Source organism: Carcharodon carcharias, chromosome 12, assembly GCF_017639515.1.
Source record: "Carcharodon carcharias isolate sCarCar2 chromosome 12, sCarCar2.pri, whole genome shotgun sequence".
In the NCBI taxonomy this organism is placed as follows: Eukaryota; Metazoa; Chordata; class Chondrichthyes; order Lamniformes; family Lamnidae; genus Carcharodon; species Carcharodon carcharias.
This window is the reverse complement of record NC_054478.1, coordinates 66078011-66091602: the sequence shown is the minus strand read 5'-3', so window position 1 is coordinate 66091602 and position 13592 is coordinate 66078011. Positions and strand designations below refer to the sequence as shown.

At 38.6% G+C, this 13592-nt stretch overlaps 1 protein-coding gene across 9 annotated transcripts in view; it reads right to left on the bottom strand.

Annotated features, from left to right (window-relative positions):
• The window catches only part of baz2ba (bromodomain adjacent to zinc finger domain, 2Ba), a 313230-nt gene that overhangs the window by 86134 nt on the left and 213504 nt on the right, over nt 1-13592 (bottom strand). For all 9 annotated transcript variants that reach the window (XM_041200669.1, XM_041200670.1, XM_041200661.1 and 6 more), the window contains 6 exons: nt 11862-11970; nt 7728-7829; nt 5035-5245; nt 4860-4952; nt 4686-4747; nt 2470-2535 (listed from right to left, as the gene is read on the bottom strand). In XM_041200669.1, coding sequence (XP_041056603.1) covers nt 2470-2535; nt 4686-4747; nt 4860-4952; nt 5035-5245; nt 7728-7829; nt 11862-11970 — 643 coding nt within the window. The remainder of the gene's footprint in view (nt 1-2469; nt 2536-4685; nt 4748-4859; nt 4953-5034; nt 5246-7727; nt 7830-11861; nt 11971-13592) is intronic.

Below are 13592 nucleotides of genomic sequence, written 5' to 3'. Positions count from 1 at the left end.
GGCCCACCTTTCTCAAAACTGCATACTTGAATCCCTCCAATCAAGTCTCCACCCCTGCCACAATATCAAAGTAGCTCTTATCAAAAACGTCCTTTGTGACAGTGGCCAAAATAAACTATGCATCTTTGTCCTTCTAGACCTGTCTGTAGCCTTTGACGCAGTTGACCACATAATCCTGCTCCATGCATCTCCACTGTCATCCAGCTGGGTGGAACTACAATGGCAAGTGTCTGAAGCTGAACAAGACTGTTTGCAACTGAAAGACCTTCTGACCACCACAAACATTGCCTATTCCCACCTCAGTAACATCACCAAACTCACCTCTGCCTCAGCTCAGCTGAAACAGTCATTGATGCCTGTCACCTCGAGACAACTACTCCCTCCTGGTCGGCTCCCACCATCTCCAAGGCACATCAGGAGTATGATGGCATACTCTCCACTTGCCTGGATGAACTCCAACAACACTCAGGAAGCTTGGCACCATCCAGGAAAAAGCCTCTGCTTGATAGGCACTTCATCCACTGTCTTAACCATTCACTCCCTCCATCACTGGTGCACAGTGGCAACAGTATGCACCATCTACAAAATGCACTGCAGCGACTTGCCAAGACTCCTTCAACAGCTCCTTCCAAATCTGTGACCTCTACCATCTAGAAGAACAAGGGCAGCAGATACCTGGGAACACCACTATCTGCAAGTTCCTCTTCAAATCACACACCGTCCTCACTTGGATGCCATTCCTTCAGTGTCACTGGATTAAAATGCTGGAACTCCCTCTCTAACAGCACTGTGGCTGTGCCTACTTCACATGGACTGCAGCAGTTCAAGGCAGTGGCTCATAACCACCTTCTCAAGAGCAATTAGCAATGGGTAATAAATGTTGGCCATGCCAGCAATGCTCACATCCCATGAATGAATGAAAAAAATCTATCCTCTGTGAACTTGAGGTCATCCGAATCTCCGCTGCCTATGTCCTTACTCCCAAGTCCCATTCACCCGTTATCCCTGTGCTCGCTGTCCAACGTTGGTATCTGGTCTAGTAACACATCAGTTATAAAATTCTCATCCTTGTTTTCAAGTCCCTTTGAGGCTTCGCCTCTCCTCGTCTCAGTAATTTTCTCCAGCCCTTCAATCCTCCGGGGTATCTGCGTTCACCTAATTCCGGCCTCATGACATCCACGATCTTAATTGTTCTGTAACTGGTGGCTGTATCTTCAGCTACCTAGGTCCTAAGCTCTGGAATTCCTTCCCTAAGCCACTTTGATTCTGTACCTCTTTTCTCCTTTAGGGTGCTCCTTAAGATATACCTTTTTGTCCAAGCTTTTGGTTTTCTGTCTTACATTGCTGAGTGTCAAATGTCTGCTTTACAATGCTCTTGTAAATATACCTTGGGGCATTTTATTACGATAAAGGTGCCTTATAAGTACAACTTGTTCTCATTCAAACTGGGCAGTGAGAATTTCCAGCTTGTAACGATCAAATTCTGCATGATAGACATACAATATGGGAGTTTTCAGCCTGTGCAGGTACGCTGCCCAATGTATGCCTCAACAATCCATCACACATCGGACAAGCATTGAAAAAAGCGATTTGGCCTTTGTAGAGGATTTCCTTCCAGTATTCTGGATACCCTTTAAATAAACCTTCTGAGTTTTAAAGTTTGTAATGTTCGAGATATTTGGATGCTGAGCTGAGACACTGCAACCAGAGTTATTCAGCCAGCCACGTCCATTTAGAATGACACACATAAGGTTTTGCTCCTTGGAGACTCAACTACTGGAAACACTAACAAGAAGTGCCTAAGCAAGATTTGCAAAATCTACAATTTGGAAGAAAAGGAGAGAAAAATATATTTTCAAATAATATTAATAACTGAAATATTTTTTTTAAATTGGGGAAGGAGAAAATGAAATAATTACATTTTAAACAAGCATGCAAAATCACAACACAAAGGTAGAACCATAGATTGGTTACAGCACAGAAGGAGGCCATTTGGCCAATCATGTCTGTGCCCACTATCTGCAAGGGCAATTCACTTAATGTCACATGCCTGCCTTTTCCCCGTAGTACAGAACAAAACTATTTCAAAATATGAACAGTGAACAAGAGGTTTTGGAAAATCCTACTCACTGAGTAATTTAGAAATTAGCTATAGTCCACAGAGGATCATAGGCATCTCTCTTCATTATAGAGACAATTGGTTATATTTGGTTTGAGGGGCACCATTCCGCAAGCATGGGGCAAGGCGAGGAAGCAGGCCTCCATTAACTACCATTGGACTTAACTTTAATTAAACACTGAATCCTGCTAAGACGGCCAGGCAATATCACCTGCATATCTCTTAAGATTCTGGAATAGCCCTTACACATGCACTGTAAAACACAAAATCAAAACTCTACAATCTACACATCACATCAAATTACTAATTTTAAGTCTAAACATATACAAAAAATCCATGGAAGATTCTACCTCTAGAATTTGCTGAGCTCTCAGTTCCTTTTCCATTCTTATTTGCTGAATTCTTTTGATTTTTTCCTGTAGAGAAATATGTACAGTACCAACATTAAAAAAGTAACTATTCTTTAAATTTAATAAATTAGCATAAAACGTTAGTTTAGCAGATTGAACAAAAGATTTTATTGTAAATACAAATGGACACAAATTTATGTTTCTTTAGATACCTGGCAATCTTAGTACCACACCCACAGGTGATAATTTCACTTTTTTGCAGATGTTGATCAACGCAGCATAAACTTGAGTTCTGAGGTCATTGTTTAATCACATACGATATTGCATATAAAGATTGGTGATAATGGAAAACACATAATAGTACAAATTATGGAGATCAAGTAGTTATCAAGACAGAGCAGTATAAAGTTTTTATCCAGAAAAAGAAAATACCAATACAATGCAATAACAATGTAACAATAAATTGCTATTTGGCTTTTAAGGCCTGCCCTTAGCAATAGGCAATGTTCAACATGCAATGTGATGGACACTAATTTAATAATTCTTGAACAAGTTCAAAAACCATCATTCAACCATGAATTGTTCCATTCTACAAAGGACGTTTCCATGGTCCCAAATGCACATGAGCTTTGCAATATTTTCAATTATCTGCATATATCTTCATAACTTTGAATCCATTTCTTAACCAGAAATATATCCAGCTCCTTTTCAAAGCAGTTAACACATGTTCACTCCTTGTTTATTCACAACATAGAGGGCCCACCTAGTGGTCAACAGAAATTAGCAAAAGAATCAGGAGTCCTCAAATTGCTGTACACTGTGGATTTCTTGGTTTCTCCACCCCCATCCACCTTAATCCGCTCCGAACAGCACCAAACTCATTAATTCTTGTCAACAGGATAAATTGCCAGCTCAGAGTTCTCACACTAACTTGTAACTTATTGTGGTGCTATCTGATATTCCCAGTAGCTGGACCCTGTCTTAACAACCAAAAAAAGAGCAACAGCCTAACATCTGCTAACCTCCTTATATCTATGAAAATTTGTTTAAAGGAAGAGAAAAATGGATAGCCCTTTCTTGCAATTTGAGGTAATCTAGGTTCCACTATGCAACAAGAAAAGTCTTAAGTAAAAAGACATTTACTATATTTGACTTGAAATCTCCCCATTTTCCATTACACTGTGGAGGTAGACAAATTTTTCAACTTATGAAACTCGTTTAATAGTTTTCATCTCACGTTATGCCTTTTCAACCTTTTAAAGAGCTGTCTCAGGTTCCTCACGATCATTCAAAGAAAAGTTTAATTTTGTAAGTATCTACTTTTAACTTGTTAAATCTTAAAACATTTGTCTTTTCTCTCCTCCAATGGAAGTTAAAATCCTTTTAAAATTGTTCACAACATTTTAAATATTGTGTCACACTTCAGTTATAAAGATTCAAATAACATGCTCTGGCTTAAAATCAGATGCCCCCACGATGTACCATTGAATCCTTACCCAATAAATATGAATGTTAATAAAATGTAATATAAAAATATCCAAAAGTTAGCTATCTTCTGTGGGTGGCACCAATACAATAGTAATAGTTAGCCAAAAGCACAGAAAATAAAAACAGTGACACAAGTCCCATAACAACTAACAAGTATTGAGATTCGTGCATAAGCAATCTAACTTTGCTGCACACCATTTACTAAAAATACATTTCAAATAAAATAAAACTACGTGACAAAAATTGATACCAAAAGCTCTTATACATGAAGCACAAGACACTGAAAACAAGAGCTCAAATTCCCAAGGTAAAGCTACCAACGACTTTGGAGAACAACTATGGACCCTGTAAAAAAATTGTTTTGGATACATGGATGAACGCAGCACTGAAAAATACAGGAAAGGCACAAATATGTTAAATACCATTCAGTAACCCAAAGGCAGCTACTTCCAGAAGTCACACATAATTGTGTTTAACTGACAGATCAATACATTAACTGTGCATGTCAATCACCGTTCACGATAGAAGTTGCAGTAGTTGCATAAACACAAACTTCCCTCTAATTGGCACTTGAAGTTCCATTATGGCTGAAGTACCTCCAAAAGAGTGGAATAAATTGTGCTCCCCGTCGAGTGAAAACGTAAATAAGAGACAAAAATACTAATCAAAGGCACAAAAAAGATGATTTGGTAAATGTTAAAAGTAGCAAATTAAACATATAGGAGTACCTGCTGTCTCATCATCTTCAGTTGTTCCTTTTGTTTCCGTTTTTCTTCTGCTGCCATTATTGCTGGAAAGAATATTTGCTCAGTAAATTCAGCAAGTCTATATAAACAATCCAAAAATCTGTAACCTTTTTGCACAATTGGTGACGATCCCAATAATTTTTTTTCAGTACTTACCTTGTTGTTTTCTAGCTTCTTTAGCTTTCTGTGCCAAAGCTTGCTTTTCAAGTTTCTGCATCATCTTTAATTCTGCTGCTTTCTTTGCATATGCTGAAAACATTTAAACATAAAAATTATCAAGTAATTGGCCTTTGATAATGAAATGTAATGCATACAATTTATATATGCTTACCTTGAGCTTCCAATTTTCGTAACAATTTTACATCACTGCTCTTTTGGAAATCTGGCCTAGCAACGTTTGGTGGCCTGCCTTTGCGACGTCTCATTTTGGATTCATCTCTTGCACGTTGCTTTTCTGGATTTGGTGGGCGACCTCTCCGTCCTTCCATTGCCTTTATTTTTGGCATTATTTCCTCGTTTTTTAAATGGCACCACTGCATACCCTGAAATGATGTTCCGTGGGATATTTTAAATTAGTCTAAACTGAGGTATTTTCTATAATAAATTGTACTAAATTAAAGCTAGTGAACATTACAGCTAAATTGTTCACTTTTGTCATGCAGTATTCTTCATTTTTTCAATTAATACTCCATAAATCCATTTATGGGTTCAGTAGTGTCACAAGCAAAATTACTCAGGGTGACTGCTCCTATAGGAGGCTTAAATCCTCAAACCCCAGAACTTCTTTTTTCTCATTCCTTTATTGTAATATGATCTGATTAATTTTAATTTCTTTTGTTCCAAATAGACTACTTTTGACATTTTCCATTAACACAGGATAATTATGATATCTTCATGGTAAAAGGTATTCTCTCCCCTTTACTAAAAATTATTTTCATGATTACTAATTCGAAAGAAAAATGAACCAGTTTTATACAGGTTTTTAAATAAATCAAAAGGGATTGCCAAAAACAAGATTATTTTGTACTAAACCAATCTCTAGGCATTATAGGACCATGAGATGTAGGAGCAGGAGGCCATTCATCCCATTGAGTCTGCCCTGCCATTCAATGAGTTCATGGCTGATCTGATAATCCTCAACTCCACTTTCCTGCCTTTTCCCCAAAACCCTCAATTTCCTTACTGATTAAAAATGTCTCTCTCAGCCTTGAATATACTTAACGATCCAGCCTCTGCAGCCCTCTGCAGTAAAGAGTTCCACAGATTGACTACCCTCAGAAGAATTTCCTCCTCATCTCTGTTTCAAATGGGCACCCCCCTTACTCTGAGATTATGTTCTCTGGTCCTAGACTCTCCCACAAGGGGAAACAACCTTTCAGCATCTATCCTGTCAAGCCCCCTAAGAACTTTTATGTTTCAATAAGGTCACCTCTCATTCTTCTAAACTCCAATGAGTACAGACCCAACCTACTCAATCCCTGCCCATAAGAAAATCCCTCCAAACCCAGGATCAACCTAGTGAACCTTCTCTGGATTGCCTCCAATGCCAGTATATCTTTCCTTAGATAAGGGGACCAAAAATGTTCACAGTTATGCAAGGCAATATTACTGGGAATGAAAAGAGGAACACTATGTTAAAATAGTATCACTAAAAAGGGACTGTATACATCTCAGAGCTAAAGATAACACTCCAAAGAGTCATGCTAAACTGCATCTGTTTACACCCTAGTTCAATTAGTGCCTGGTAAAAGTACAAAGATTAGGGAAAAATAAAGGGCTTGCATTTATGCAGTACCTTTCAGGACATCCAAAGTAGCTGTACAACTAATCAATTATTTCAGAAATATAAACCCCATTGTTATGCAGGCAGAGAGAGCAGCAAATATGTTCACAGCAAGATGTCACAACCAGCATGAGATAATAACTAATTACTTTGTCTTTGGTGTTAGTGAAGGGATAATTGTTGGCCTGGGCACTTGGGGAACCCATCATGCACTTCATAAATTCCTTTATGTCCATCTGAACAGATAGTCAAGCCCCAAATCAACATTTATCTGAAAGATGCCACCACCAACAATGTACCATTCCCTTAGTGCTGCCCAAAGTCAGCCTAGACTATGTGGGGCTTGCACATATGACTTTTGACTCAAAATCTAAAGGGATACTTGTTAGCATTAAGCATTTTCAATATCAAGTTTATATCGAAAAGATCTGCATACTCTTTCTTAATCCTACACAAGTAACCTAAAAATAGGACAACATATATGGTTTACAGCAAAAAAGAAACAGGAAACCATTTTCTATATACTATTGGTACATAATTTTGATGAATATTCTCAATAACATTTCAAGTAACGAAGTCTTGGAGTAAAAAATAGCAAATGAAGCATTCCACATATTGATTGCCACCCTGATCTAAAATAATGTTCAAATGTTACTTGGAGGAAAAAGTCTCATTTATACAGAATCGATTATAGAAGTGTTCCAACTATTTGACTCCTCCTTTGCAAGTCATATGTCAACAAAGATGATACTTCATTGTCTATGTTTCCTCTCTCCCACAATACTTCCTTAAGGCAATGACCCATGGTAGGGAATGGTTTATAGGTACTAGCCATGCTCACTTACTTTGAGCATGCAAAGTAATGCTCAAGCAAGCAATTTTAATATATACTGGCCAGTTGGAGGCCTCATAGCTGAATATAACCCTCTCCTCCCAGACATGCACAGCTCCATGAGCAGGAGTCAGTGGATAAAAAACAGCAGGAAAGCCTGGGCACTTTTCTCTATTTTTAGCTCAGAGGTGGTGAGTATACTTGACTACCCCACTCTGGCTGACATTGGCAAATAGTATAAAGCAGAGAATGAAACAGAGATATTACAGGCTTGTATTTCTCATTCCCCCACCATGAAGTACATTGGCCCTGTGGTCAATGGAAGAGACCATCTAAGGTTTACAAATAATGAAAACCAAAGCCATCATAAGTGCCAACAATGATTATCTGTGATTAAAACCAGCATTACCTGAGGCCCATCTCTGGCTTCATAGAAGTCACCAACCTTCATTTTTGAACTGAAGCTAAAATTGTCCCTAGTGATGTCTGTTATTCCATTCCTAGTAAGGTACTATAGGAACAAGAGTTACAGTATTACACAAATGCTTTTACAGCTGAGGTGATACCAGCAAATCTCTTATGGCATTGCTTATGGTGAATCCCTGGGTACTTTTTTTTAAAAAAAAACAATGGGGTATTATCCATTAAGTGTAACAAGGAAAGTGTTACAGGGGTTAAGCATGGGACTTATAGGAGTAAATGTGATAGTTACATATATACTTAAAGGAAATGCTCAATATAAAATAAATCTTTTATATGTAATAGATCTCATTGTAGTACTTAGAATGAATCAAAGGATACATCATTTTATAACAATCTAATTTTTCAATGCCATTTAGAGTATAAAATGTTAGCCACTATCTTACACTGCCTAAATAAACCAAATTCCGGATTTTTACTGCTGTTGCAGCGATGTAACTCCACAACACACTCCACTGTTCCATGAAAGCCATAAATGAAAAACTCTTAGGTTACAGATGGCTGATATCGACCATTACTGGAAAAGGGGAATAACGTGTAAACATATTTTGAGGCATATTGAGTTTTGGCAGCAATCAGGGTAGTCCCAGATTGCAGTAACTGCAGTTCGATAGACCTGGAGTTGACTATGCTGTTGGGAAATTGATAATAGAAAGTAAGGAGATTATGGTAAACAGGTATTTTGCTTCAGTTTTCACTATAGAGGACACAAGTAACATTCTGGAAATAGCTGTAAATCAGGAAATGGAAGGGAGGGAGGAACTGGGGAAAGTTACAATCACCAGGGAAGTGGTATTGAGCAAATTGTTGGGCTGCAGGCTGACAAATCCCCAGGTCTGATGGACTTCACCCTAAGGCCTTGAGAGAAGTGGCTAGTGAGATAGTTGATGCACTGGTTTTAATTTTCCAAAGTTCCCTAGATTCAGGGAAGGTTCCATTAGATTGGAAAATAGCAAATATAACTCCTTTATTCAAAAAGGGGAGATAGAAAGCAGGAAACTATAGGCCAGTTAGCCTAACATCTATCAGAGGGAAAATGTTAGAAGCTAATATTAAAGATGTTATAGCTGGGCACTTAGAAAAATTCCAGGCAATCAGGCAGAGTCAAAATGGTTTTATAAAAGGGGAATTTAACCAAATTATTGGAGTTCTTTAAAGGAGTCCTTTAAAGGTGTTGTGGATAAAGGCATTTGATAAAGTGCCACATCAAAAGTTATTGTAGAAAATAAAAGCTCATGGTGTAGGGGGTAACATACTGGTATAGATAGAAGATTGGCCAGCTAACAGGAGACAGAAGATTGTCTTAAATGGGTCTTTTTCTGCTTGGCAAGGTGTGACCTCAACTTCTTACAATTTATATAAATGACTTGTGTGAAGGGACCAAAGGAATGGTTGCTAAATTTGCTGATGACACAAAGATAGGTAGGAAAGTAAACTGTGAACAGGACTTAAGGTTGGTACAAAGTGACAGATAGGTGAATTGAGTGGGCAAAGGTCTGGCAAATGAAGTGTAATCTGGGCATATGTGAAACTGTTATTGGAATATTTTTAAGGTGGAGCTTGATAGATTCTTGATTAACAAAGGGGTGAAAGGTTAATCAGGGGTACGCAAGAATGAGGGATTGAGGTTACATTCAAATCAGCCATGATCTTATTGAATGGCAGAGCAGGTTCAAGGGGCCAAATGGCCTACTCCTGCTCCTAATTCATATGTATGTTGCTGGTGTTTGACAGCATCGCGGGGGGTGGGGGTGGGGGGGGGGGGGAGGAGGAGGAGGAGGAGGTGGGTGGGCTGATTCTGTCAGTCTATCAGTAACTGTGGAAGAGAGCCCTGAATTTTCATGTAAAAAGGAATGTCAATTTCAGATTAGTGGCAGATACCTAGGGTTCAATTTTAACTGTATAAGTGAGTGGGTTTTGATGGAGTTAAAGTCTCGCCCCTATTCACTACCTGAAGTGAGGAGACAGCATGGGCGGAGTAGTGTGTGGACGTGAGGTTAAAAGTGCCAGGGCAAGTGCATGTACTTATGTCTCATTTAATCTGTCTGTGTCCGCGTCATTGCTATAGAAAAGGAAACATGCTAATTACTATCAACTTATTTGTTTTCATCATTTCTTTATATCTGTTAGTAATTGCAATGTGTTAAAATTTAACTCAGGTTTTTTTTAAAAAAGTATCAACTCCTAGATAAGGCATGACAGTTTCATGCCCAGTTTAAGAGATTTTCTGAAGTTTATTGAACACAATTTGTATACATAGTGGTGTTGATGTCAAAAAATGTCCCAAGTTTGCTCACTTTTGATTAAATCAAAATAAAACTGTAAAGTGTGTAATCAGTAAAGTCAGTATTTATTTCTCTCTCTCTCTCTCACACACACGCAACCTCACCACTTAAAAGTACAATTTAAACATTACTTGAATAAAGCTTTTGAAATTTCTCATAATTTTTCTACAAAAAGCTTGAAGAATAATTTAGTTGAAACTGATGGATGCCGAAAAAAAATATTCCAACAGTTTGGCTGACACATCCTGGGGAATTAGGTACACTGCACAAGCCCAGACAGCAATCATTCAATTTAGCCACTGTTATGGGCAAAAATATTGGGGAAGAAATTAGTTTGTGCAATGCTACTTCTAGAAGCGCAATGCCAACCTACATCGCTACCCCAGGGGTAAGCTGCACCACAGGTTATGGCCTGTGTAGTGCTCCCCACTGATATAATTGAAAAACACCATGAAGATATTGGCCCATGATGCTGCCTGCTCCTGGGGAATTGACCTAGGCCAGAATTTTTCGCTCGTTGGGCACATGCGCGCCCAGCTCGAACGAACATAAAGTGACGCGCAATGACATTGGGCAAGTGTCCCAACGTTATCGCGCACTCGTGCAATATTTCGGTCAGTGGGCACGTGCGGGAGTTGGCAGCACACTCGCCGACAATTAACAGGCCTATTAAGGCCATTAAAAATGTAATTAAATGAAATTTTTCACTGCCTGTCCAACCTTACGATTGGCAGGCAGGCAAAAAGGCCAAGCAGCCTTTGGATTTTTTGTGAAACCTCATCCATGGACGGGATGGGGTTTCAATCAGTCATAAAAAAAAATTAAAAATTTTTCAAACTAATTTCTAACACTTCTCTGCTCACATGAGGGGACATGGTAATAACATTTAAAATCTTTTTATATTTTCAAAAATCTTCATCTCCCTGAGTCAGCTCTGTGCCTCAGGGAGCTTTTCCTGCGTGCATGCGGAAACTTCCACGCTCACCACCCGCCCCCCTCCCCCCACAGGCAGCACTGCAGTGTGCATTTCACACTGGGCAGGCTTTAATTGACCCACCAGAGTGAAGTCGCATTCGTGACCCGATCACAGACGGCGGTCAACTTCCTGGCCGCTCCTGCTCACTCCCAAGGGCAAAATTCTGTCCATAGTTTAATGAGCTTCTCCCCTGTTACTTTTGAGCACAGGCTTTTGGGAGGGGTAAAGGTTTCCAAGTAAAAAATTAAGGCAGGCATACACTGCAAAAGGCAATTCAATGTTAATCATGTTACTATGAAATATGTTATTACTTTTAAATTTTATTTAAAGCATATTTTGGACAAGAATAATTTCAGTTACTGAGGAAAAATTATGGGTGAATTTTTTGAGAGAGTATTTTGAGTGATTTATTGGGGAAAAGGTAACAGTACCAGCTTAGCAATATAAGAGGCCAACGTTATCACGTAACATTGCAATCCCAGTTAGACCATTGCCTTTTGGCATTACAAGTTAATTGTTACAAGTTAATGTTCATATTTTAACATAGGATTTCCCATTAGAAATGGGAAGTCATGATATAGGAAAGATGGGTTTATGGAGAGGAAGTGCATGCCATACAAAATATTTAATAATGCTCAAGCAAACACAAATAAATTGGTAGAACTCATTAAATGCTAACCATATATCACTAAATAATTGAAAAGTAATTATTACCTGTAAGCTATAATTCATTTTGAATATATTTCAGACTCAAGAAGATTTGGGACAACATAAAATTGTGGAATTCAGACACAGCAATTACCTTTATCACTTCAGGGTACTGACGAAGCTTCTTCCCACATGGAGCATAATAAATCACCTCCCCCTGTAGACGGCCACCAACAGTCTTAATTCTGGTCTCTCTCTGCCACCTAAACAACAAAGAAATCCATTAATTCCAAATGACAAGGCACAACATCAATCAGATTCTTTAATTTTAATGAGCATAATTAATGTTTGGGACAGTAATAATTAAATACTAGCAGAGACTAGCAAAACCTTTGTGGTCAAATTGGTATCTTTATTGTAACAGTATTTCTTGAAATAAAGGACCAACAGGGTCAAAACTCCTCACTCTACATAAACAAAAACAGAATTACCTGGAAAAACTCAGCAGGTCTGGCAGCATCGGCGGAGAAGAAAAGAGTTGACGTTTCGAGTCCTCATGACCCTTCGACAGAACTTGCGTTCGAGTCCAAGAAAGAGTTGAAATATAAGCTTATATTTCAACTCTTTCTTGGACTCGAACGCAAGTTCTGTCGAAGGGTCATGAGGACTCGAAACGTCAACTCTTTTCTTCTCCGCCGATGCTGCCAGACCTGCTGAGTTTTTCCAGGTAATTCTGTTTTTGTTTTGGATTTCCAGCATCCGCAGTTTTTTTGTTTTTATTTTTTTTTTCACTCTACATAAAGCTGTCCATGTGTAAAAACAGGCCTAGGAATAGAAACACAAATGTTGTCAAGAGTCTGACCCTGTGTCTAATAGTCATAGAATATGAAAATCTAATTGGAAACTATTTTCTCCTGAATTATAAAGTTGGAAGTTGATGGGCCCAATATTACATAAGGAATACTCCACTTCCTTGAAATCTGCCTGTTATAATTTCGACATTTATCATTAAAGGAAACAGCTTCCTAATTACAATTATTAATCTTGTTCCGAAGTCCTTATTTAGGATTCAAGTTTCATAGCTACAGTATAACTGCTCCTTCCTTGAGTCTAAGTTTGTGCAGTGGCATTCCGGTTGGAATTAGACTGTGCAGCAACTCTGGAGGCTATAGACTATCATCATCTTCATCTATAGAATCAATACTGCCGTGTTCTTTAAATTCACTTGACAGCTTTTTAAGACTTTTTTCATTCAAATCTAGCAAATCTTAATTTTTAGCACAAAATAGCTTTTGAATAATCTGTAACAAATAATTGTCTCTGACATTTTGCCGCAGTGAACCAATTCCACCATCTCATCCACCCTCCAATGTCATTCCCTCCTTCCCATGCCATCTCCATCCTTCCTATGCCTCTCCCTCCTTGCTCTTTCTATCCCTATCCCTCCCATCAATTGCAACCCAACCCTCATGCGAACAATCTCTCCAGCTCAGATAACTTTGTTGTTGGGCTCCCCTTACCTTCCACGGTTTCTGTTCTCCATCAAGGCCACCACCACCACCACCACCAATCATTGGCAACAGCAGCTACATCATGCACCCCAGTCCTCCATCCACCTCCTCACATACCAGGCACCACCCACCAAATATTAACCCACCTAAGTAAGTGCCCTTTAAACTGAGCAATCAAAACTGCCTTGCACAGAAAAAAGAGTACTATTATTACAGATTATTCCTTTTCTCCAATGCACCTGCTCATTATCATGCACTTTCTTTCAGTCACAAGAAAGAAAAAGGCTAGAATAGTCTGAAAAGTCTAACTATTACTAATGTTTTCTCATGATCTACCTACTTAGTTGAACAAATCCCCAATCTTGTTTTATGCC